At 42.2% G+C, this 26,589-nt stretch overlaps 2 protein-coding genes across 3 annotated transcripts; both read left to right on the top strand.

Annotated features, from left to right (window-relative positions):
* Positions 1 to 10,580: 10,580 nt before the first annotated feature.
* Positions 10,581 to 15,592, top strand: LOC147858911 (spindle/kinetochore-associated protein). 2 transcript variants are annotated; one of them, XM_087325351.1, is made up of 6 exons: positions 10,581 to 10,816; positions 10,978 to 11,019; positions 11,145 to 11,243; positions 11,834 to 11,959; positions 12,042 to 12,075; positions 15,058 to 15,592. In XM_087325351.1, exons 1-6 carry the CDS (start codon positions 10,748 to 10,750, stop codon positions 15,117 to 15,119), a joined length of 432 nt encoding a protein of 143 aa, XP_087181477.1. In that variant the 5' UTR covers positions 10,581 to 10,747; the 3' UTR covers positions 15,120 to 15,592. The 2 variants fall into 2 exon arrangements, with proteins under 2 accessions (XP_087181477.1, XP_087181478.1); XM_087325352.1 differs by having other exon boundaries at positions 10,592 to 10,816; positions 11,148 to 11,243.
* Positions 15,593 to 17,801: 2,209 nt separating this feature from the next.
* Positions 17,802 to 26,318, top strand: LOC147858910 (methylsterol monooxygenase 2-2-like). The gene is made up of 7 exons (XM_087325665.1): positions 17,802 to 17,935; positions 18,812 to 18,946; positions 22,837 to 22,982; positions 23,073 to 23,192; positions 23,270 to 23,482; positions 25,613 to 25,693; positions 25,889 to 26,318. Exons 1-7 carry the CDS (start codon positions 17,900 to 17,902, stop codon positions 26,007 to 26,009), a joined length of 852 nt encoding a protein of 283 aa, XP_087181791.1. The 5' UTR covers positions 17,802 to 17,899; the 3' UTR covers positions 26,010 to 26,318.
* Positions 26,319 to 26,589: the final 271 nt, after the last annotated feature.

The raw sequence follows: 26,589 nt of genomic DNA, 5'->3' as shown, positions 1-26,589 counted from the left end.
AACAACGGCGACGCAAAGCGTTTGTGGACCGACACCGGCATTCGCGTGAAAAAGATTTTATGGTTGGAAAAGCGGTATTAGTTTTCCGAACACGCATGGGGCATATGCCAAGAAAATTAAGATTCCGCTGGACAGGCCCGTATTAGATAGTAGGAGCATAATAGGGCACGTTTCAACGGGCACGTTGGCCGGGGAAGTGTTACGACAAAAAGTGAATGGGTTTCGCCTTAAACCTTATCTGGGACCTACGCCACCTAACCTGTTCCCCGTCGGACAGGACAAAGCCGGAGAATCTGCGGAGTAAGTAGACGGCCCCACTTGTATTATGGTGTAAAAATAGTATTGTATGTAACCGTTACGAAAAAAAGAAGAAAAAAGAAGAAGAGAAGATAGTGACGCTATTAAAAGGACTTAAGGCATGCACTGACTTCTAAGCCAAGAACACGCGACACCACGATGGCTCACTGACCAATGAACCCTAGGCCACAAAAAGAAGGAAATAGAAGGTTTTCTGCACAATACAGAAATCAACCTTCTAACTCTCATCGCTCTCATCGCTCCCCTTCCTCACCTTCCTCTCCATCCTATCACAGAGCTCAAGCTTGCCGCAACCAACAGTCTTCACCCATTAGCCATGAGCCTATTCCGACTATGCCGATATCCATCCCTACCGCCTTGCGTCGATGGCTCGTGGAGAAACGCTTGGATGGGTACATCAGAGTCGCCGAGGCACCTCCACACCCTGACACACTGGACATCGCTAGGAAGCTCAACATCGACACGGTCACCAACTCATCCATCCGGAAAAAGCTGGACCTGTCATCACTGGGTGAAAGGCATTTCGAAATCCCACCTGCGCAATCCCTACAGAGATATTTCGGTCCACATTCGTCATTCACCAAGGCATATAGAACGAAGGAGATCCCAAATTCCTTTTTCCGCAAAATCGCCAAGTTCCTATTGGAGGTCGGATGCGTACATGTAAACGCATATGGGATGCCCAGCAGAAGGCAGGTATCATCATTAATACCTTTGAAGGGTGTACGATCAATTGGGGGGTCATTACGAGGCTGACGTTACGAGAAGGCCTACACGCGTATCAAGGAGGCAAAAAGCTCAGGCCTATCATACAACAATATATGACGATACTATTCCCATCCCAAGGTCTACCGGCACCGCAACCCAGCAAACCCACGCTGCCGCCTCGATCCACGAAGCAAAGGTTAGCGGAGATAGCCACTATAGAGTAGGAGGATGAACCCCAACCCGCCCAGCCGAACACGCAAACAACATAGGAAGAGCAGGTTGAGCGCACCCAGGAAGCGGCATAGGAGTCGGAAGCCAAACCATGACAAGAAAGCCCGAGGCCGAAACGGCGGAGATTGGACAAGAAAGATGGGTGCGGGTTAGTTAAAGACACAGTCGTGGCCACGGAGACGACGATCGTGGGCGACAGCTCCATAGCTACGGAGCCCAACACCACCTTTGAAGTAATTCGGGAACCACGACTGATCATTATGGCCCAGTCACAACGGGGGAAAGCTGTATTGACAGCAGAAAGCGAGGTCTTGGCGTATCCGGACATTCCGGACACAGCCCATGAGTTCGGCGCACTATTATAGTTCGGAACCACTTTTGAACTCATGGCAACGCAACAAATAAAAGTCTCACAATGAATGGCCAAGGAGCACGCGAAGCGCCAAATGATCGAGCGCGTGTTAACACAAACGGCGGAAAGCAACGATGAGGATCAATTAGCTAGAGTCAGCTGGCAGAGGAACGTCGGTATACGCCGAATGGGGATGGAACTACCCCCATTAAATGCGGCCCTTGTCGAAGTTCATAGGGAACTGGCAAAGGTCAGTATGGGCACCAAGGATATGGCGATTAAAAATAAAAATGTCTGGAAAAAGGTTAAACTGACCCAAGCTGAGCTACAAAAGGCCAATGAACGCATCACGAAGTTGGAAAATAACGCGACTACGGCGCAACAGGCAGCTACACCAACAACCAACTGTTGGGAATCAACGCTTCGATTCACCTTCACCACTCGGCCAGAACCGAGAAATCGCGAATCAATGGAGCAGAAAATAGGAAATACAGAGAAAGACACGATACACAGGGATTAACGTGGAAAACCCTATACGGGAAAAACCACGGGAGTGCGAGACTCCAAACCAAACTATGCACAGAGAAATATAAAATGGCGAGCTGCAAGGCAACGACCTTGAGCTCGCTTTCTTCGCCACAGACGGCGGTATTACACAGAGGCGTCGACCTCTTCCTCTCTCACGCTCTATCTCTCTCACGGCTGCTCTCTCTTCACTCCTCTAAAGTGGAAAAACAGAAAAATGAGAAGCAACAGTAAAACTGTTTGCCCTAAGTCATATTTATACTTATATGACTTTGGGCTATTTACCACTATAGCCTCAGAGGCCCATAGCGAACATATTCACGGATATGTCCCTGCATCTGGATCGCTCTCCGGGGACATTCGTCATCCGGCACCGAAACTGGGGTCTTCGTCATTCGGATCCGAAACCGAAACCGGGCTTGTCGGCATTCATCTCCGATATCCGACCATCCCATCCGAAAGGGACCGTAATCCCAACAAACTCCCCCTTCACTTCGGCATGGGATGTCTCTCCAATCCGATCCTCTTCCGGCATGCTTCCAGCTTGTCGGGTGTGAGCACCTTGGTCAGCATATCCGACCCGTTCTCGTCCGTGTGGATCTTCGTCAGCACGAACTCCTTGTCTTCTATCCTTTCCCGGATCCAGTGATATCTTCGCTGGATGTGCTTCGTCCGGGAGTGATAGGCCGCGTTCTTTGCAAGGTGGATTGCACTCTGACTGTCGCAGTAGAGTCGGTACTCCTCCTGCCGGATACCGAGCTCTCTAATGAAGTCCTTCATCCATATTATTTCCTTGCCGGCTTCAACAGCCGCCATGTACTCCGCCTCCGTGGTTGACAACGCAACCGTCTTCTGCAGCCTCGACTGCCACGAAACAGCTCCCCCTGCATACGTCATCACATACCCTGATGTGGACCGGCTGGTATCTGCATCAGCCGACATATCCGAATCGGTAAAGCCGTCGAGTTCGGGCTTTCCGGAGCCGAATCGGAGGCACACGTTTGCCGTGCCCTTCAGGTATCGGAGTATCCACTTGGCCGCGTTCCAATGCTCTTTGCCGGGATTGCTCATGTACCGGCTCACCACTCCGACTGCATATCCGATGTCCGGTCTCGTACACACCATGGCGTACATCAAGCTCCCGACGGCTGAGGCATACGGCACTTTCATCATATCCTCCTTTTCAGCCTTTGTCTTGGGACTTTGCTTGCTGGACAGCTTGCAGTTTGTCGGGAGGGTCGATCCGACCGGTCTTGCTTCCGACATGTTGAACCGGTGAAGCACCTTCGTCACGTACTTCTCCTGTGACAGCCACAACTGCTTCTTCTTCCGGTCCCGGATGATGTGCATCCCTAGTATTTGCCTCGCCGGACCCAGGTCCTTCATTGAGAAGGTTCGGTGAAGAGCCTTCTTCAGCATCCGTATCTTGACCTGGTTCCGTCCGACGATCAACATGTCGTCCACGTACAGGAGGAGTATTAGAAAGTCTCCTCCTTCGAATTTCTTCACAAACACGCAGTGGTCGGACTGCGTTTTGAGGTACCCTTCGTCGGTCATGAAGGAGTCGAACTTCCGGTACCATTGCCGGGGAGCCTGCTTCAGTCCGTAAAGGCTCTTCTTCAGCCGGCATACCAGGTGCTCCTTCCCTTTCTTCTCGAATCCTTCCGGTTGCTGCATGTAGATCTCTTCATCGAGGTCACCGTGAAGGAATGCCGTCTTCACGTCCATCTGTTCTACCTCGAGGTCCATGCTTGCCGCTATGCTCAGCACCGTCCGGATGGAGGTCATCTTCACTACTGGGGCAAATATCTCGTCGAAGTCGACGCCCTTCTTCTGCTGAAACCCCTTCACCACGATCCTGGCTTTGTATCTCGGGGGGTTTCCGGCATCTCCCGGTTTCAGCTTGAACACCCACTTGTTTCGAAGTGCCCGCTTTCCTTTCGGCAACTCCACAAGTTCATATGTGTGGTTCTCATGCAGGGAATCCATCTCGTCCTGCATGGCACTCAACCACCTGCGGCTCTGGGTGTCGTGCTTTGCTTCTTCAAAGCTCTCCGGCTCCCCCTCGTCGGTTAGCAGCACGTGCTCTGGTTCCGGAAATCTCCGGGGGGCCCTTCTCTCTCTTAGAGGATATCTCCGTTCGGGAGCTTCGGTAACCGGTTCTTCCGATTCTTCTTCTTCATCCGAATCCATTTCGGGATCGGAGCCGGTTCCGGTATCATTTTCATCTTCTTCGGCCGGTTCTGTTTCTTCACCGTCTTCGGCCGGATCCTCGAGTGCTAACCGGTCCCTTGCCGGTCGGGACTGCTCCTCGTAGAGTTGATTCTCACCGGTCGACTTGGAGCTCTTCATCTTCTTCTCCGACTCCCAGTCGGCGAGTGTCTTGTCCTCCATGAAGATGATGTCTCGACTCCTGAATATCTTCTTGTCGACCGGGTCCCATACTCGGTAGCCGAACTCGTCGTCGCCGTAACCGAGGAATATGCATGGCCGGGTCTTTGGATCTAGCTTTCCTCTCCGGTCCTTTGCCACATGCACGTATGCGAGACACCCGAACACCTTCAGATGCCGGTAGGATACTTCCCTACCGGTCCACACTCTCTGCGGCGTGTCTCCGTCCAAAGGTACTGAGGGTGATCTGTTTATCACGTATGTCGCCGTTGACATCGCCTCAGCCCAAAACCCCTTGGGTAATTCCGCATGTGCCAGCATACTCCGGACCCTCTCCATTATGGTCCGGTTCGTCCTCTCGGCCAGCCCGTTCAGTTCCGGCGTCTTCGGCACAGTAAACTCGAGTCGGATTCCCTTCGAGCGACAGTACTCCTGGAACTGCCCCCGGTATTCCCCTCCATTATCCGCTCATATCGCTTTCAGCTTCTTGCCGGATTCCCTTTCCACTCTCGCGTGGAGTTCTTTGAAGACGCACAACACTTGGTCCTTTGTCTTCAACGGTGCCGTCCACAGCTTCCGGCTGTGATCATCAATGAATGTTACGAAGTACTGGGCTCCGCCATGTGACTTCGTTTCTACCTGACACACATCAGTGTGCACCAACTCCAATGGTGCGCTACGTCTCGTCGGTGGCCTTGAGTGGAAGGAGGCTCGGTTCTGCTTACCGGCCAGGCAATCGGTGCACTTCTCCAGGTGCACATGCTTCACTGGAATGAGGTTGTCTTCTGCAAGCCTCTTCATCCCCTTCTCACTCATGTGGCACAGTCTCTTGTGCCACAGCTCACCGGCAGTGTCGGCTGCCACGTTCAGCTCTTCCGGACATAATCGGGCATTCATCAAGTACAGTGTGTTGACTTTCCGAGCCCGAGCCACTATCAGGCTCCCCTTGCTGAACTTCATTACGCCGTTCCGGATGCTACCTGTGTAGCCTTCATCGTCTAGCCTCCCGGCCGAAATCAGGTTCAATCGAACCTCCGGAACGTGTCGAACATCCTTCAGCAGCATTTTGCATCCGGTCGGGGTTGTCAACCACACGTCTCCGATGCCGGCAATCCGGCACGTACCTTCATTTCCCATCCGAACACAGCCATGCTCACCGGCTGTGTAGGATGAAAAGTATCTTCTTTCCGGGGTCAGGTGGAACGATGCTCCGGAATCGACCACCCAGGTCGTCTCATCGCCGGCAATGTTTAGTTCACCTTCTTCGGTGATGAGCATGATCTCCTCTTCACTTGCCGCGAGTGCCGTCGTTCCTTTCCGGTCCTGCCCTCGCCGATCCGAACCTCTCCGGTCCGTGGCTCCCCGGTATGCACCGTTTCTCTCCGGTGACTTCTTCGAATCGGTGTCGTCGGCTCCGTTGTCTTTTCGGTAATGCCGACAATTCTTTCGGAAGTGCCCCGGCTTCCCACAGTGGAAGCATGTGGGCCTTCCTCTTGACTGCGATCGGGTCCCCGACTTCTCCCGTCTTTGCGGACTCCGGTTCCATTGTCTTCCCCGATCCGATTCGGTAAGCAACGCCTTCGAGTCGGAGGCCGGTTCTTTATCTCTCCGACGCGCTTCTTCGTTCAAAATACTTGTCTTTACCGTTTGTAAGGACAAGTTATCTTCTGTGCAGGAGGTGCTGAGAGTCACCACCAAGTTCTCCCAGCTTTCCGGCAATGTACACATCAGGATGATGGCTTGCATTGCATCCTCCAACGGGAACTTGATCGCCGCAAGCTGATTCACGAATCCCATGAACGTGCTTACGTGTTCCACCATACTCTCGCCGTCCCGGTACTTGAGATTCACTATCTTCCTCATCAGGGAGGTCCGGTTCAACGCATTCTTCCTCTCGTAGAGGCCCGACAGCTTCTTCCACATCTCATATGCGTTGGTGTCGTTCGCCACATGTTGTAGGACGCTTACATCGACATATTGTCGGATCGTCGCTACGGCTTTCCGGTTCAGGAGCTTCCACTCCGACTCAAGTACACCCTTCGGTATTTCCGACCTGTCAATCGGTTCGTACAGGTCCCGAACAATCAAAAGATCCTCCATCTTGATCTTCCAATCGGCGTAATTCTGCGCATTCAGCACCATCATCCCCGGCTGCCCGCTGCCGCCGCCTTCCATTTTCTGCAGCAACTCGCTCTGATACCAGTTTGTTGGGAATCAACGCTTCGATTCACCTTCACCACTCGGCCAGAACCGAGAAATCGCGAATTAATGGAGCAGAAAATAGGAAATACAGAGAAAGACACGATACACAGGGATTAACGTGGAAAACCCTATACGGGAAAAACCACGGGAGTGCGAGACTCCAAACCAAACTATGCACAGAGAAATATAAAATGGCGAGCTGCAAGGCAACGACCTTGAGCTCGCTTTCTTCGCCACAGACGGCGGTATTACACAGAGGCGTCGACCTCTTCCTCTCTCACGCTCTATCTCTCTCACGGCTGCTCTCTCTTCACTCCTCTAAAGTGGAAAAACAGAAAAATGAGAAGCAACAGTAAAACTGTTTGCCCTAAGTCATATTTATACTTATATGACTTTGGGCTATTTACCACTATAGCCTCAGAGGCCCATAGCGAACATATTCACGGATATGTCCCTGCATCCGGATCGCTCTCCGGGGACATTCGTCATCCGGCACCGAAACCGGGGTCTTCGTCATCCGGATCCGAAACCGAAACCGGGCTTGTCGGCATTCATCTCCGATATCCGACCATCCCATCCGAAAGGGACCGTAATCCCAACACCAACACCATCAAAGCCCTAAGGGAAGAAATTGAAGCTCAGACCGCCATTGCCTCGAAACTGAAACAAGCCGTGCAATTGGCGGAATTAGAGATTGACCGTCTTTGCGCCGAACTTCACCAGTCCTCGGATAGAGAAAAGAACATCCGGGCCAACGGCCGAAAGGCAGTGAAGACCCTTGAAGAGAAACTCGCAGCGGAGACAACACAGCACACCCAGACAAAAGAAGAAAATGCCCAATTACGGGAGGAAGTGAAAAAATCGGAAGTGGCAATCGCGGGACTCCGGGCCTTATTGGAGAAGAAAGCATGGTTCGACGAGCAGCTGGTTGGAGAACAAGAGAGGAGACATTAGCTAGAAATCTGCCTAAACAATGAAATGGGAAAACTGGAAGAACTACATTCGAAGGAATCTCAGCTCTACGCAGGATGAGGAGCACTTATGAGGAAGCGGCGGCGGTTAGTCAAGAAGAAATTGCAAACCTCAAGAAATCTTTAGAAGAAGCACGCAACCGTTGCCAAGCCATAACAGACAACGTTTGCATCCTTCTGCAAACGAATCGGGAGAGGTTTACTGCGCAATTAAAATCGGCGCTAGACAAAGGATGGATGGCGTGGGCTGCACAAGCGGCGGAATTGCATACGTACCAGGCGGACTAGGAGAACCGAAGGAAAGACGGCCTAGGGTTCTACAAACTCAATGAGGAAAGCATTGCGGCAGTACGCGAGGACCTAACGCAGGACTATCGCACGCTAGCGGACCAACATTCCGAGGAACTCGTGCAACTACTAGATGATTTTGGCGAAAGTCAAGAGGACATGTTTTACTAGAACATGCAAGCCGGCAGCACACGAACAAACAAGGAATCCATCGCGATACCAATTTCGGATACTGCCGAACAAGAGGAACCTTAGGCCATGTCACCAGAAATTACCACTACGGTGAACAGCACAGAATGGCGAGCGGAGTCCCCCGCAATACCAAACAACGAAACCACCGACCAAGAGGAACCTCACCCACCGGAGCATACGCTTACGTCCGACATCACGGAGGACGTTTCAGACTAAGAGGAACCGCAACCCCACTCTCTAGAGCATACACCGACGACCAACATCACGGAGGAAATGACGGACGAAACAGAGCCACGACCTACCGCAAGCCCGTGGATGGCTGAACCAATACCAATAGCCCAAGAAGAGCCAGTAGAACCCGGACCTCCCACACAGGACGCCAACGACACCATGGGAAGCCCTCCCGACCAAGCAAGGGAACCACACAACGACGCACCTACGGGCCCTACGCCGTCCCCGGACTCGGACACCGTAGCAGAACCAAACATCAGGGCCATTTTGGAGGAACATTAAAGGGGTGGGTTCGACATGCCATGGCACTGTCCCACAGGCGTGCCAGGTGTTGTCCGCCGGAATAGTAACCGACGGACAAGAGCGCAGTAATATAGAATAGAGTAATATTGTAACGCATGTAAATGGTTCACGTGGGAAGCGTGAACGACTAAAAGACCCTACGTATATAAAGGGCAGAAAACCTTTGATAGAGGTAGCATGTAATTTTGAATGTAAAAGGCGTATTTTAATAGAGTTCTATCTTCTCCGATTCCTGTGTGTATCTGTGGTTAATCTACTGTGTGTCTGTGATTCTTGGGTGGCGTAGCGTAGTCGTAAGAGTGTAGGCGTGAGTAACAGTGTGGTTGCTAGTCCATTGTCTAAGGAGTTCGGTAGTAGCCGTCTCCCTTATACGCTACTAGGATACGGGAGGTATCCCACTAAGTATTATGCTACGACGATACCATTTGCTGCAACACAATCACTTTGAGGTCTAGGTCGAAGGACTGACTGTAGACCGTGTTCCTAATCGGTAACAGAAGCAGGTGTTGGTGTTTGTGCAGGCCTTGAAGTTGGTGTCGCTACCATTGAAGCATAGATTAGCTTTGATCTAAGATGTAACATTTGTTGGTGCTCTAAAGAATTGAATAAAACATATACGCACATATTTGATAAGTATAAATAAGATATATTATAAGAATTTCTTTTTAAACTCAAACCAAATGACTTTTTTGTTGAGGGCCATTAATTATGCCATTAAAGTTTTATAGGGATGTCATTAGTTATACCTGTTACGGGCATGACCATATAATATCCCGTGGTAAGATTGTACCGTAGTATTCTATATATGTGGATAAAGTGTAAGGGTTAAACAAGAGTGTAAAGAAGGGAAGGATTACTTTTAATAGTTGGGACTGAGACAACCCATAAAGGCCAAGTGTGAACTTGCACGGGGGCCTTAGGTCTGGTTATAAATATGAGGCCTAACTACCCTCATTTGACACATTATCGACTACGTCAAGACTCTGTCCTCATGGTGCTCAACTCTTGAAGCGAGCGCGCCAGTACCAGGTGCGACTTGATGCCACGACGGTGGTATGGGATGTCGATCGAGGCTCGAGTCCGTCTCGATCCCTTCGGCCGGGTGGGTCGACACCCTTCTTTCTCACTCTCCTCTCCTCTCTTATCTATTTATATTTCCTTATCCTATGTTGACATTAGGATCTAGCTCTAACAATACCAATTTGTTCCAAATGATTTAAGTGTCTGTAAATAACTCTAGAATTGGCATGAGGTGTGTTGTGCACGTGTTTGAGAACCAACTTTACATGAGGACCTTTCATCCCACATTGAATTAGTGAATTTGTATGCCAGAAATCATATGAAATATTTTAAGTGCATTTGATGATAGATGCTAAGAACCTTCTATGCACATTGCACACTCTTTCTTAATATGAAATATTTTAAGTGCATTTGACCTAACTTGACCGGACCTGACATGACAGAACGAGTCTCGACTCTCGAGTGTTTACATTATGTACATTACTTAGAGAGAGATCGTTTAGTTTCGAACAAATGGCCGTCTGAGCTGCCCTGCCCTGACCCGACCAGAATTGACCCAACCTGACTTGACTTGACCGGTCGGAACGAGTGGTGAGTGCCTCGTCACTATTTGATACATAAACATTAAATAGTGAGAGTTCGTGAATCTAGGGCTTGGACGGCCCTGAACTCGTCTCGGAAAATTCTAGACGATCGGGACCGTCCAATGTTGTTTTATCTAAAATAAAAGAAAAAGGAAAAAGAAAAAAAGTGAAGTGAATAAAGTGTTTTAAAAAAGGAAAAAAAAAAAGCAGAGAGAAAACTTTTTTGGGGGGGGGGGAAATTTTTGAATGTGCTTCGTCTCTCTGTCTCTGTGTTTCTCTGCGGGCTCCTCCTTCTCTGTTTCTGCGTGCTTTCTCCGGTGTTTACAGTACAGTACAGTATAGTATAGTATGATCATTACTCGGGAGATCCTTCGGCGATTTTTGTGGCGGCAAACGAAGAATACGTTGCACTCCCCTCAACTGTAACTTTGATGAAGACATCCGCCATCGCCATCGACAGCCTCGAGCAGATCTTCATCAAAGCCAAGAATGACCTCTCCGTATGATCTCCTCCTCCTCATTTCCTACTTCGTTTCTTGCATTTTTATTTTTATTTCGCATCTCTGAACGTTTTGGCTTCGTTTCCTTTCTCTCATAACGATCTTGACTTCGTGTTTTTTTTTTCCTTCTACCCGCTCTTCCTCTTACCACATTCCTACAGTATGTGCAAGGAAAACTAGAGACAGAATTCAGTGGAAAGCAGGTTTGTCCGTTTTCATGAACTTGTCTTCCTTTATCTTTTTGTGCTGCGTGATGTATATTTTTCCGCTCTATACCCATGGTTTCCTATTGTTATGTTTTAACTTGAATTTTTTTTCATGGATTTGGCAGGTGGATCCATTTAAGCTTCTAATACGCATCAAGAAAATTCAAGATGAACTTCCACAGATTGAACATGACTGTGAAAAGCTTATGGATGCCAAGCAAGTACGTTCTCAGTTAGTTTCTTGAATTTCAGTAGAGGTTAATTTTAATTTACTGCTCCTTTTGAGTTCTGTTTGCCATATCTAGAAAGAATATTGTAGCCCGAAAACTCTACTAGTTTTTGAATCCATTGTACTTTTTAATCTTCTAGCTACCAAGCAAGTACATAATATGCTTTGGGAAATTTTTAAATTTAGTAGCCATATTTGATTTTTTATACTGCTTTTGAAATTAAATTATCTCGCACTAAATCTTATATGCCATCAAATACACAGCTTGCTTTTGCCATATTTTAATTCCAAAATATATTTTTTGCAGTTTTGATTACTATATTTTGATCATTATACTCCTCAATCGTGTAGCCTCTGAACAAGTCCTCAACTTGTTTTTTTGAGCTAGTAATATTTGATTTTTGGTACTGTTTTTTTAATATGATTACCACGTTTTGATTTTTTTGTACTTCCTCAAACTTATGGTTACCAAAAAAGTACTCAAATCAGTCCAGCTTTAGTAGACATACCTTGTTTTTCATTATCGTTTTTAAAAATTGATATTTCTCACTTCTCTATCTTAATTTAACTTTTCTGACATAGGATCTCATTGACAAGACAAAAGAGGTTCTGATTGGCAATCGAGCAGTAGCTCGGCGCATGTATGCTCGAACTGGTGCGCCAATTTCGTGTGATGCTGATGATGATATATACTGCTCATTCATGAAGGTGAATATTCCAACGATCAAAGATTAGATAATTTGAAGATGAAATATATTATCTTCTTTAATTTGCCTTTTTACTAATGCAGGTGATCCAAGAGTGGAATGATCAGTTACAATCAGGTACCTCCAAGCTACTAGATTCCTTTCTGTGTCTAGTGTGTTGTTAGTATATGCTCTTGCTGATGTGTTCCTTATTGTAGTTTGTCAGTAATATGAGCTTCAATTAGGCAAAAATATATCTATTTCATGAAAAACAGTGCAAATTTAGTCTTCATGATATAAAGCTGCTGCCCTACTTGATCTCAAATAGGTGTAAAAAGATGGCAGTATACAAACAAACCGTTTCGTGATTCTATAATTATTTACATGTAAACCAAGGAGTTATATTTTTTCCAAGATAACTGCGCTATTATTGAAATTTGAAGTAGAGCCACCCCATAGAAAAGGGCTTCCATACCCTTCAACGTGGTTATACCAAGGGCATTGCGTACTACTCAATGACAGCTAGAGAATTTCAATGCTTGGAAAAGGCTCTTAATGAGCTATTCAAAACGAACTTGATATTTTGTACTGATAAGCATAAAACGTATCGCTTATATGTAGTTACATTAAGCAGGTCATTTGTAAGTAACTCTTGAACCTTGGAATCCATAGTTGTGAACTATTTTCTCCCCTTCTAATGTGCTACATTTTGCTATAACCTGTAGGCGTGATGTCATGTAGATATTGTAGATGCTATGCTTTCATCTCCTGTCTAATTGGCTGCTGATTTTACATGGATGCCGTGGATGTGAGGCTCCCTCCCCTCCTATTATGGTGTCTTTCCATGCATGGATGTTGTTAGATTGATGTAGAAAGCAGAACACATTATTTGTCATGATTTTGTGCACCTCTCTATATCGTACCTTACCTTGTATGGATTGATGGAATGCGTTCTATACCTTGTATGGATGGACATGAATGTAATGTAAAGAAAGTGCCAATTTTTATCACATTGGGATGGCTAAATTGAAGCTGGCAAGTTATTGAATTTTATGGTAAATATCGTAGATTGCTATTCATCTCTCTAAAATTAGATGTTACTTGAAGACAATGAATGAAACATTGAGAAAGGTAAGAAATTACAGAATAGAGCTGAGAGAATATGTACTATGCATACACACTGATTTACAATACATAATCCTAAATTTATGTAAGATATGCTGCAGCTTGTATGGAGGGAGGGTAGTACAAACTGGTAATGCCAAGACTTGACACCATTTTTCATGACTATCAGAATTCTGGAAATGATCGATGAACAACTGAACCTACTGACAAGTCATAATCACGAGTAGAAAATCTACCAAAGATCACCAAGCTTCTTTCAATTGGCAACCCAACCAAGGCATGCATCAATAGAGATGGACAAGTTACTTAAAATGGTGTTTGCTAAAGAGCAGAAGACAATTGGATTCTTCATGCAATGGCAAGGGCCTGTCACAGCTTAAACTATCAATAGTTTAAACAATACAAAAACTAGCTGAATGTATGGGAGAAAAATGATCGGATAAAAAGTCTATTCTCATAGGTTTGCTGACCCCTAGATGGGCCAATCATTGATAAAGTCTTTCAAGATCCTTGCAGCCTCAACAAGTTCTATGCAACCTAAAGGAGACTGACTGAAACTTTACTGCAAAGCACAAATCCTGCAAACTCGATTTGAAGCACGTGCATCCAGGGGGTCTATCAGAGCCTGCTCTAGTACCCTGAGAAAAACTCTCTCTAAATGGTGGAATGTTGTTAAGAGAAGTGGGAATAGCTTACATACATGTAAGAGATGGTAATGGTGCTGTGGCAGCAAAATATGTAAGTTCATCTTCAAAACATTTAAGCTAGAAGCAAAAAACCTAGGGTATCTGCATATGTGGGAAGATCTTCCAAACATATGCGCAGAGGAAACCATTACCAGTGGTAATGAGTAATTTGCTGTAATAAGCTGGTTATTTATGGACAAGTCCATAGTTGATGTAGTGCAGTTTAGGACTGCCTGGGACTTAGGAATGGGACAAGTTTAGGAAGACAATGAGATTGGGGAAGGAAGAGCTGTATCCTGGAAAAACTTCCAGAAACAGCTGAAATGTAGAAATTTGTTCATGACTAGATGCAAATAAAATCTTAAACCAGCTAATAACATCTCAAATTGGATGTTGGTATAAATTCTAAATGTACGTCTCAGTTATATTCACTTGTTCTGAGATATTAGTATTTTTTGTTCTCTTGTCATCCACATTAATGTCCATGTGTAAATGCTTGGGTATGGAATGTTATGGGAAACATTCTTTGATTTCCACTCATTGATGGTCAGGTAGATACCATAGAGCTGCATCTATTATTTCATTTAAAAATATGGAGGTATAATGTGTATCATGGAGAGCCATGTATAACTAATACTAGATAGTAACATGAAATGGTGTAATGAGGATGGGAATAAGTGAGCTGACAGGGATGGGCCATACACAGCGCATGACATAAGAAATCAAAAAACTATGTGTATGGTAGATGTGTGCATGTCTATATATGAAATGGTGGATTGGATTGGAACGATGATGGGGACAAGTGAGCTGACGGAGATATGGGCCACATGCAGCACCGCATGACATGTGAACAAGTCAAAACCTCTGATATATTTACGCATTCGTAGACGTGTGCATGTTTATACGTGAAATGGTGGATTGGAAGGATGGTGGGGGCAAGTGAGTTGACTGAGATGGGGGCTATATGCAGTGGATATATGATATATTTACGCATTTGTAGATGTGTGCATGTTTATATATCATTATCTGTTAATATCTTGATCTATATATGTACGTTTATGAGGTAATGTACAATATGTAAAAAATATTTGAAGATTTCTTGTTGCCACATTTACTTTTCTTTGTCTACAATCTCTCAGTCCTGCTAAACATTTTAGTGGATTTTCTTCTTGTTATTACTCATCTTTATTTATTTTTTATGAGTGATAGTTTCTATCCAGTACATTCTAATGTCAGAATAAATTAATGTTGTAGTAAATGGTAAGTTTGCTGTTCCCTAAAAAGCTATTTGATTTTTTTGTTCTTATAGATATAGGAACAGGAGACGACTTCAATGCATCTGAAGACTTGAACCAGAAGTTGTTTTCTTAAGAACCCTGATATAACTTCAAGTATGCATTGTGCAATGGCTTTTAGTGAAACAGAGGATTCACTTTTGAATTTGTTGCGGAGCCTTAGTAGAAGATGTTGACATTGGTTGGTCAATCAATGGAAGTTGCTCCAACTTTGCTACCATCATGATTGACCGACCATACATTGGTGTTTTAGGTGACTTTTGTGATGGACAGGTGTTGATCAACATTTACAAGATAACATGTATATTGGGTTTTCGTATGTTTTAGAAGGGCTTCCAAAATGTGCACATAAGAATGGCCATTTTGTACTTTCAACAGTGTCTCAATTTCTTTAATTGGAATACTGAAAGTTTCATTTCAAATGTATGGAATAACATGGCCAGTCCATATACTTTTCCAAGAGGATATTAGCCTTTCGACAGTGGTTCCAGCTTCTATGAAAGGTTTGGAAACTCTAAATGTGATAATTCTAAACTTATTTCATTTAAACCATTTTTGTTAGTACACTTTTCCAACTGGATATTCACCAATTGCAGGTTTTGCTTAAGGTTTTGCTTCTCATAAATATGATCATATTATGCTTATGGTCATTTCTTGCAAACATTTTGCAAAATAACTGTTATGGAAAAGGTAGTCTGAATGTATTGAAATTCAAGAGTGTATATTGAGAACACAAAGGCGATAGTTTTCACTATATTTTGTTTGAAACCATTAGAAATGAGAGAAACATACCAACCACAGTCCAAAACTATGTTATTTTGGAGTTTTTGTGGTTCAATTACATCTCATTGGATGTCCTTGTGGTATCACTAAGGGACTAGTGTAACATACTTGTGTTTGTGGAGCTTGATAAGGATGAAGCAAACATATGTATGTGTAATGTGAAGTTTGTGTGAAGACCAAGATGTTCAAATGGGTGAACTGGTCCATTTATTCTCAGAAAATGACATTCACCCTGTACTAAAAGATGATTGATGTGTTTGTAAGTCCAAATGACATTACCATGTATTTGACATGCTCATTGTAGGTTTGCATTTTAGTTTTTCACTCGTCATTGCTCGATGTGAACTATGTTTTAGGTGTCGTGTAGGCTGGTCTTAGAGAAGACTATCTCATAAGGTGGCTTAGAAGCTCTTAATAAAAAGTAAGGGATATAGATTCATGGTGGTTAAGTGATTTAGCTGACGATGGCAACTCAAAGATAGAATGATCCATATGGCTTCTTGAGAAACAAGATGAGTACCTTGACAAGAGATTGGAATGGTAGATGTAGTCTTTTTTGGGGTTCTCAACAACGTAACTTTTGAGGAGCTTGATCCTAGGCTTGAAAAGTTCATAGATTGGCCCACACGAATGAGAAGGCTCTTCTTCATTTCAATAGGACAGTGGTAAGGCTACTTGTTAGCCAAACAATTCATGTCCTCTTTTCGAACGAATAAACCAAATCGCCATATTTTGTTAGGAGCGAGTTAGATGTATTGGGACCTTGAGAGGGGCGGTTGATGAGGATAACACACACAAGAACATATTAAGCATCCAAGTATGCACTTTCTCATTAATTGTAATAATGTTTTTTTGAATGCCCCATTCATTTTGTTTGAACCCACACATTTTCATTTTTAGGTTCGTTGGCACTTGAATTGCTTGAAAAAGCGAACTTGGTGCTTTCGAGCGGAAGTTGCCTTTGCATTGTTATACGTAACCTTTACAAATGAATTTTGTGGCTAAACTTAATGGATTAAGGATATGAAAATTGGAAATTTAATTATCCTAGGAACTAGGACAAACCCATAAGGACCTATGACATGTGAGAACATGTGGTGGTACGAGAGCCTTAGGTGTTCAACTATATAGAGGAAACTGGCTACCCTCTTCATTACAACATCTAAAGACACTCGTGGAGACTTTGTTAGTGAAGCTAAACTCTCTTCTTCGGATTTGTTATTTCAACAACCAAGGGACAATATTCAATGGTGTGGGGCATTGATGGTATTTTATATATTTGCCTCACTGCATTGCATTCGCTTGGGGGTAGTTGGTGTGGTTAAGGACCCTTAATCTATTCTTCTCTGTGTTCTCTTATTATTTGGCTCATCATTAGTTCGATCCGTAATAGGGGCACTGCACATGCCAATGAACAAGCGGAGCATTGCTAATGGCTTTTGTGAAACGACTCGGCTAGATTAGACGCAGGTGTGGTTGATATGGAGATGTGAAACGATAGGGAAACAAACACGAGTTTTCGATTTTCGAGATGGCAGCCGCAGGGAGCACGTGACGAGTCGAGGCGTCAAGAGGTGGTGGTGGGTACACTACATGTGGATGGATGGATGCAAAAAAGATTTGATTTTTGATTCATATGCTAAAATTAGTGAGGCCTTCCATCCCCATCCACAAAAGCCTACCTACATTTGTATAGTAAATAAAATAAATAAATAGATAAATAAATAAATAAATAAATAAATAAATAGATAAATAAATAAATAAATAAATAAATAAATAAATAAATAAATAAATATTTATTTATTTATTTATTTGTTATACAAATGTATGTAGCCTTGATGGAGAGTTTTTGAACAAAAGGAAATAGGAAAACGAAATATATTCTCAGTATTTATATTTTTGCCCCCTCCGCTCTCTCTTTCTCTGTCGCTTTTTGTTGCCTGCAGATACATACATACAGAGAGAAGAAGGAAGAGAAAGATCGCTTCAGGAAAATATATCGAAGGAAGGAAAGGCGAAGAAGAAGGAAGAAGGCAAGGGAAAGAGCCAGTGTTACCCTCCCCCGCCCTGGCTATGGCGGCCACGTTGGCCCTCGAACAAGCTTGGCAGGTATGCAATGCAATGCCATTCTCTCTTCCTCTCTCTCTGTCTGTGCTTGTTTCTGTGCGTTTTTTAAAACGTTGATTTGTACCCCTCCCCGGGGGACCTTTTCATCGTTTTCATGCGCTTTCTTCTTCTTCTTCTTCCCCGTTTCATACGCGTCTCTATCTGCAAATATCTTTCTCACCCCTTACTTTCCTTCCTAATTCTCCGTCATTCGTCAAGAAAGATGCATCCCTCTCCCCAGGGTTTCACTCATCCATGTCGCTTCATGCAAAGCTCTTTATGTTTCGTTTCACTTGCGAATATCTCGTTTTCTCCCTCGATCCCTTTTCCTTGCAAATTTCCTTTTTTTCTAGTTTAATTGTTTGGTACTTCTCTTGCAGCTTTCTGATTGCTTCCTTTTCTTTCCAAACATAGGATCATGGCATTTTTATCTAGTTTTATTGCTGGTTGACAAAGAGTGCATTGATAACATGATCTGTTTTGGCTATGATGGCTCATGGTACTATATTATTGGCTTAGTTTTTGTATATTTCAAGTTGTTTTCTGGTAACTTTCAATTTATCATCAAGATTTTGCTCAATCTACAAGCTCCCATGGCTCTTTCTTGCTACTTTTTTTATGTTATACTTCTTACATTTGCTAAATTTTTTAAATGAACACCTTGGAGATCTCCCTGGATTCGTGATGCATGTTCTTGGCATTAATACTTTAACTTTCAAGTTATTGTTGTGCATGCTGCTTAAGAAGTGCTTTACAAGTAGCCACTGTGGTTGTGTTTCTGTGTTTGTGTTCTATGTTTTTAATCTACCATGTTTTCTTTCAAATTGTTGTATGTTCGATAATCCGTGACTCTAATTTGTTGTATTGGTAATGTTGTAGTACCTGACCGACAATTTCACAGAATTTCAGCTTGCATCTATTGGAAGTTTCATTCTCCATGAGAGTGTCTTCTTCTTGTCAGGTTTACCATACCTTTTTATGGAAATGTGTGGCCTCCAGAAATACAAAATCCAGGTGCGTTTACGAAACAATCCTGACATAGCTATGACAAAACCGTGTCTTCTAATAAAATAACTACATTCTCGTGCTTTACTCTTGACTTGACATCAAACAATTGCATTTTCAATGTTAATATCTCAGCTCTAACATGCTTTTTGTCCTTTCTTATTTTGGAAGAAGCGATTCATTGACTATTGCATCTTTTCACTTTTTCTTTTATTATTTGATGGAATGTATCCTGGATCAATCTGGAGACCTCTTGATCAATGCAAATTGTGTGTTTGCAAGCCTTGGCTATGTAACCCACTATTAGCAAATAAATATCTGTTTTGTGATATATATAGTGTGCTTAATTTCAACATAGAGACGAACTTCATCAAATGGAATTATTTCTTAGAATAGCTACACTTAAGCAGAAAAATAGTTAATTCTCCTACAACAACCATAGGACACTGAACATGCAATTTAGGCTACCAAAAAAATGTCATGCATAATATAATGCGTGACACACTAAAAAAATGCAACATATGCTATAATTGGCATGAAAAGAACCACACATTCTGGAAAAACCGAGGCATTATGCTCTTCACCTTGTTAAGCTGTGTTAAAATGATTAAATGAAACCATTCAATCAAGCCAAAGGCTTGAAACATGAGCACAGGCTAGATTGTGGAAACAAACCAAACGGGTTTAAAAGTTTCAATTGCAAAATATTAGTGGAAACTCTTCTGATATGATTCACAAATTTCATCAAGTCTCGCTTCTGCATTGTTGTCAATGAATAGAAATTCCTCATTATCAAATTCAGCAACCTTAGTATGCAAAATGGTATCCCAATGGTCTTTGAGGAAAGTTATTTTAAATACAGGAATTTTATGATTAAGAATTACTGACTCATACCATATGAAGTGTTTCCTGTCATCTTTAGAATTGTCAAAATTTGAGATTAGATAAAGAATGAAAATGACAAAATAAGAACTAATCAGTCAAGCCAAATGTGCAATCCACATAAGTGGAAGGGAATTGGACTTTGGTGGCAAACAAAAACAGATGCCAAAAGTATGATGCTTTGACTATAGAGCCTCAAAGTCTCTTCAGAGTTCTTCTCATCATCGCTTATGAACCTCCCTGTCCATCAATGAAAATGCCAGCCTCAAAAATTCACAAGTTAGCCCACTTATCTCATTATGAAGTCTCAATGTGGCTGAAGAAAAGTTGGTCATCTATAAGATATGAAGGAATTCATCCCATTTCCTTCTCCTTTTGCTCTTTCCCATACCATTTTCTTGCATGAGTTTGATTTCATCACAAGAAGGGATAGTCTCATCATTGTTTGTGTTCCTCATTCATGCAATGTATCCCATGTGAATTTGCCGCTCTCTCTAAATGTTCTCTGGTGTTCTAGTGGTAGAATAGCACCCTGCCAAGGTAAAAACCTGAGTTATATTGCCAAATGCTAATGGCCACCTGTGGTCATCATCATTTTGCGACCCTTGTAACTGGAGGAGCTGACCGTCATCCTTCTCGTCAACTTTTTCAATGCTATCTCCATTCAATCATATCTGCTTTGTTTTATTTTTGGAATAACCTCAAGTTTGTATGTATGAAAACAGGCATTTGTGTCTAAGAAGGAAAAGAGACAATTTATCTATGAGAGATGTGCCCCTTTCTCTCACATCAAAAGACTACTATGCCTTGAGAAAGTGTGGTTGAAGAAGTACCACTTTCTGCCTTACATTTCTTTTGAGTAATCAATGAGAACATATTACAACGCTAAATCATCATCTGAGTACTCTCTCAAGATTGTCACTCACCTTCACATTCTTTTCTTTCCATGTGGGATGAACCATATATCTCACAACATGCAATTATGTCCATGTTCTTCTTTACCAGATGTAAGTATTTTATCTCTTGTACTTTTGAGGTCTCACTATCTTGCATACTTCTTAGTTTCCTGATCTTTCAATATTGAGCTCATTACATGGGACTATCTTGAGTTCAATAAACTTAAAACACGTATTCTTGTGGCCACTATTGAAAGGGTCAGAAATTGTCAATAGGGCCGAGGAACACTCAGGGCTTTAGGTGTAGCAGTAGAGCGATGGCTGAAAAGATAGAGAGAGAGATAGTTGGAGGAGCTCACCTTTAGAAGTGAGATCCAAAAGTTTTTAACTTATGTTTTATATGACCCATTTAGGGTTTGCCAAGCTCACACTGAACTTGGCCCAAAAACGAAAAGTGATAAGTGACTTTTGGCCTTTATAAATAGGCCTATACCCCAACAACTATCTCCTTCATTACCTATCACATTCCTTGGATTCTTGATCATACAATCATGAGCCTACTAAATGGTAATAACTTCAGCTCAATAGCACTAAACCATGTATCATGTCTACTAGCTGGCTCCTTACTATCATATGAAGATATAAGCTTCCATGTATAAATGCATACTTTGTCTATTATTCTTGAATCTTTACCAAAAGAAAATGACCATATAATATGGGTCAGCTTGAATCCTCAATGGATAGAAAGCTTCCTTTTTCATGACGTTTTCATGAACCATAGGCTTTCTCACTGGCCAGTACCGATAATGTGGCGGCATAATCTTCCATATTTAAATGCATGCTTTAACTGTTGTTCTTGAATCTTTCCCAAAAGAAGAACGGCCATATTATATGAGTCACCTCAATTTCTCAAAGGATATAAAAACCTTCCGTTTTCATGAACTTTTCATGAACCATAAGCTTTCTCAAGCACTGCCTAGATGTAGCATCCTAGAAATTTCTTGACATAATGAATAGTAGACAAAGAAACAGTTTTTCTTATGAAGGGACCCAAACAATGCCATGTGAAATTATGGTTTTTTTATGATCATTAATTAGTTTCATAATACAATTATTTTTACCAATGACCCCATTCGAGTGATGACATGTACATCTTGTGGAAAATGTCCAACTTTTACCTCACTAATGCCATTGGTTATTAGTGCATATTGAAATTACATTTTCAGCATCCACTCAAGGATAATTTCAGTAAGGTGTCTGAAGATAAATTCACTAGATTTATATTCTCTAGATGTAACCTCATAGAGGCAACATTACCATACAAAAGAAAGAAATTCATGATGGCTCTGCACCAAGTTTCAATCCATCATCACAAATAATGGTGCAACAATATACCATCTGACATCTGCATTTTCATGCATGATATATTGACCTTATTAACAAACTGCGTAATATGCAAATCTGTACGGAGCCATGAAAAATCTGCATATCTGATTGATTAAACCATCTCCACATCAAAGCAATGGCATTAGTATCCTCACTTTCTTGACTAGCCATTGGTTGAGGTGTCCATTAAGATACATCCTTACTAGTTTCGCTTATCAATGCACCGGTAGAAGAATGTGTGCATCAAGATACGTTCTCATCAATATCACTTGCCAATGCAATAATAAAAGCCTCTTGGATTTGCATTTTGTCATGGAAATCTGCATTTTTAGAAGTATTCAGGCAAGGGCCAACGCTGTGGCTAGGGATATCCAAACACATGCTCAAGCTCTTCATCCAATAGATCCAATTCTTGGTGCTTCATGCATGTTGTGTTTTGTTTTTCCTGTGGGAAATATCATTGCCCAACTCACCTAATCGATGGGGCTTTTCATCAGTTAGTTACATTAATGTTGTCAGCATTCTAGTTTTCAATACTTTCTAGTTATTCCTCTTGGGATCCCACTCTTCTCCGCATATCAATTTCAGCAAAGTGAGTCCAATGCATGTATACATTTACATTCATGCCTGTAATAGGCAGCTGGTTTAAAAGTTAATAAGCAATGTAACTTGTCTGAAGACAAACTTCTTGTTTGTAAGGATATACTTATTTTATCTTTCTCCGCAAATGTTCAGAATAAAATGAATACATCAGCAGCTCAAGAGAAGTGCATCACTCGATTATTGATTTATCATACCTGCGTAAATCTGCCATTAATGATGCTCGCATATCCTGTGTTTAAGAGGATGGGAATGTCATCTACATTGCCGCTACCTTCGTGGTAAGCATAACTTCAAATTTTATGTCATCTAAGTGGGGATTTCTCAAAATGACTCAACCTCACCTTGATATCCTGTCATTATTTTGGCAGGAAAATCGTTGCTTTCCAGATTATATCATATTTTATTCTTGAAGACTTCATATTTTATTGGGGTCATAGAATACTGCATACCAAATGGCTTTACAAGCATGTGCATAGTGTACATCATGAGTGAGATTCCAAACATGGTGGAATACTTCATTAAGTAATTTAAATATGATTTAGTCTTATTCTTATGAACTATGCAGATATGCAACTCCTTTTGGACTGACATCCGAGTATGCCCATCCCGCTGAGATACTTTTCCTTGGATTTGCAACCTTCTTTGGACCAGCAATAACAGGACCTCATCTTTTGACACTTTGGCTTTGGATGGTATTGAGAGTTCTGGAGACTGTTGAAGCTCATTGTGGCTATGATTTTCCGTGGAGTCTTTCAAAGATATTTCCACTTTATGGCGGGTATACTTTTCTGGTCTTTCTGTATGGTATTTCCATTTATGCATTTGTGTTTGTCTCTCCATGAAACCTATTGACTATGGTAATATGAAGTAAATCCATGTCCAACCAAACTTTGATTATAATAAAGTTGCAAAAGCATATGTGATTGCAAGGATGTAAGTAAAAGGTTCTTCAACAGATAATGAGGTTCTGGCTGATAACCTTGTAAAATTACAAGAAATGGATTTCGTGCAATGCCTTCTTAATAGAAGTCTTCGTAGCCTGAACTAAAGAAAACCATGATCCAGAAATCCAAGTGCTCACAGGATAACCAAACTAATCAGGCTTGACTAATGCTGCTACGAAGTTGCACATATACAAAGGGATGTTGAATATGCACATGCCTCTCGTTTTTTTGGGCCAAACTATTGGGTCATCGCTTCAGTATCTAAAATGTCCCTAGGGGTTAACTTATCACTGATCATTTTTCTCACTGTGATGCAATGAACCCATTTTCTTTCATCCGTGGAATTGCTATTTGTTGGGTACAATGGGATGAGCTTTTGATAATGAATATACATACTTTGATTATTATAAATGAAATAGATAGAATGTGAACTTCTAAGACCATATTATACTAGAGAACTTTTTCAAGATACATAGTAGATGCATGCTTACATCTATGTACGGTGACCACCAATCTTGTTGTAACATAGATCAACCAACAATATTTCAGACATTACATGATTACTGGGGGGTGTAGAAGGGGCTGCAGACGTGGAACTGGGGCTATTGAAGGCTTAGGTAGTGTGCAAATTATTTCTTAGGTAGTGTGCAAATTATTTCTGATGCTGCAACCTTGTGGGGCCAAAGTAGGGCTGTGTGAAAACCTTGACATCCATCTCAAGTTTGTTGAATTCAATATAAGTATCCTTCTCTGACTCAAAAATTGGTTGGGTTATCACGAGGACCTTACCCAGTTGGATGGCAGGACATGGTTATCACCCCTACCCCCCTCGTAGGAGTTTGGGATGGATGAAATTTATGGAGTCAGAGGTGGTTCATATGCCACCCTACCTTCATGGATGTCCACTTATCTGATGACGTTAGGTGTGTTATTGCTGAATTGTGCCCGCTATCACACAAGCTGGATGTGGATATTGGTCTGTACATAGATGAAGAGAGGATATTTTACATATGGCAGAGGCTTGAGATGCAGGTTACTACACCTGCCACTACACAACATACCTTGGATCACCGTGATCAGCAATATTTAGAACCTTCACAGATGCCTGAGATAGAGGAATACAACCCTTGCCGATACACAACATATAATGGATTACCAGCAATATTTAGAATCTTTACAGATTACCAGTTTAGAATGTTCAGGAATACTACACCTGCCGCTACACAACATACCTTGGATCACCGTGATCAGCAATATATAGAATCTTTACAGAGGCTTGAGATAGAGGAATACAACACCTGCCACTACCCAACATAATATGGATTACGGAGATTATCAATGTTTAGACTAAATATTTCGTCACAGGTACTACCCAGTGACAATACAACAGTTTCCTTCTATGCCAGTTTGATAGAACATTTCGGCTGGGATGCTCTATATGCCCATAGATTCACAGATCCTCTCGCAGGAGACTTGGAATACTTAGCAGCTATCATGGATCAGTATCATGTATGAATTATCAGACAGCTTTCCATTGAGAATATTAACATCTAATTCCTAATCCTTGCTTTCCCAGTTTATGTTCATAACGTCGGGGCTTTTTGGCATTTGCAAAAGTTAATATGATACTTCACCTGTTTCATTTCTCAGAGGTACAGTTAAAATTTTGCCCATAGGAGGATACGTTTTCTCATAGGTACAGTGGCACAAAGACATATCTTTTGGCCTCATTAGTCACGTGCTAGCCTTTCAAAGATATTAATTTAACAGTAAGTTTCATGCTAGCCTGGTATAGTAAGGGTATTTCTAATTTAACAGCTTTTTGCTTATGGAAGTTTGCCGAAGTGGTACAAAAAGTAAAAACTCTAGGATGAATATTGATTACGATTATAACGAGTGCATAACTTACAGTATCTTATTTCTGTCAGTAATGTAATATGTCTAATACAATAAATTTTGTGCAGAGCTGATTTCCATGACTACCATCATCGACTTCTGTATACAAAATCTGGGAACTACTCATCCACATTCACTTATATGGACTGGTATATTGAAATTGCTGAACATTTTTGTTTTAAAACTGTTTCAAGGTATAAACTTTAATAGCTAGCTTAATATACCCCTTTATGTAGTTCGCTTAATATACCCCTGTGATGCAGAATTATTGGCTTTGTGCTTTTTAATTGTTTTGGGATTTAATCGTGAGTAATAGCTAGCATAATATTCCCTCGCCAATGCAGGATTTTTGGCACTGATTTGGGTTATCGAAAGTTGAAGTCTTTAAAGCAGGAAACAGAGGTTTCAGAAGAATTTCTGATCAGAGAATTGCTTGAAAGACAGGACTCCGAAGCAAGAAACTGAGATGGGCTGCCTGCCTAAGAATGCTGTGTCGTATACCACAAAATGCATTTCATTTTTTTGTTTTGCTGACTCTTGTCTGCAAGATACTGTAGTTTTCAGAACTCATCAAATATCTGGAGGTAGATTATATAGTCAAAGAAGAATCCATTTTTTGAAAAAGCAAAGATCCGCTAAAGCGAACTTCCTTATAAAGTATGCCTCCACTTCTAGAGATTAAATTCCACACAACGATGATGTCGATATTTAACACCCAACTTTGTTCAAGTTCAAAGCAATCAAATTAGTAAGTCTCAATGATATATTTCTGAACTTCAACTTGACTATCATGTACCATTGGTTCTGTCGTGGAACTAGAGTCCTACTCCCAAACAGTAACTTTCTTGGGCGCTTTTGTTTTGAAGTGCATATTCATTTATGTGATCAAGGATAGGTACTGTATGTCACCTGCATCAGCACACCCTTACAGAAGAAGAGGGTGATAGAAGAGGTTGAGGTTTCTAGACTGAAGTATGTCATATGGATGTTTCTATTACAATGGCAAAAGCTGAAAACCACTTCCCTATGTACACCATAAAGAAGC

Source organism: Azolla caroliniana, unplaced genomic scaffold (genome assembly GCF_043228905.1).
Source record: "Azolla caroliniana isolate FFs.n. ecotype wild unplaced genomic scaffold, voAzoCaro1.0.p SCAF_10, whole genome shotgun sequence".
NCBI lineage: Eukaryota > Viridiplantae > Streptophyta > Polypodiopsida > Salviniales > Salviniaceae > Azolla > Azolla caroliniana.
This window is presented reverse-complemented; position numbering and strand designations above follow the sequence as displayed.

What these genes read in the sequence shown, in the direction of transcription:
- LOC147858911 (XM_087325351.1), top strand. Translation starts at nt 10,748, where the DNA reads ATGAAGACATCCGCCATCGCCATCGACAGCCTCGAGCAGATCTTCATC. An exon ending in CAGAATTCAGTGGAAAGCAG is followed by an intron (nt 11,020 to 11,144) that starts GTTTGTCCGTTT and finishes TCATGGATTTGG; the next exon opens with CAGGTGGATCCATTTAAGCT. An exon ending in TATACTGCTCATTCATGAAG is followed by an intron (nt 11,960 to 12,041) that starts GTGAATATTCCA and finishes TTACTAATGCAG; the next exon opens with GTGATCCAAGAGTGGAATGA.
- LOC147858910 (XM_087325665.1), top strand. Translation starts at nt 17,900, where the DNA reads ATGGCGGCCACGTTGGCCCTCGAACAAGCTTGGCAG. An exon ending in CCCTCGAACAAGCTTGGCAG is followed by an intron (nt 17,936 to 18,811) that starts GTATGCAATGCA and finishes GTAATGTTGTAG; the next exon opens with TACCTGACCGACAATTTCAC. An exon ending in GTGCATAGTGTACATCATGA is followed by an intron (nt 23,193 to 23,269) that starts GTGAGATTCCAA and finishes TGAACTATGCAG; the next exon opens with ATATGCAACTCCTTTTGGAC.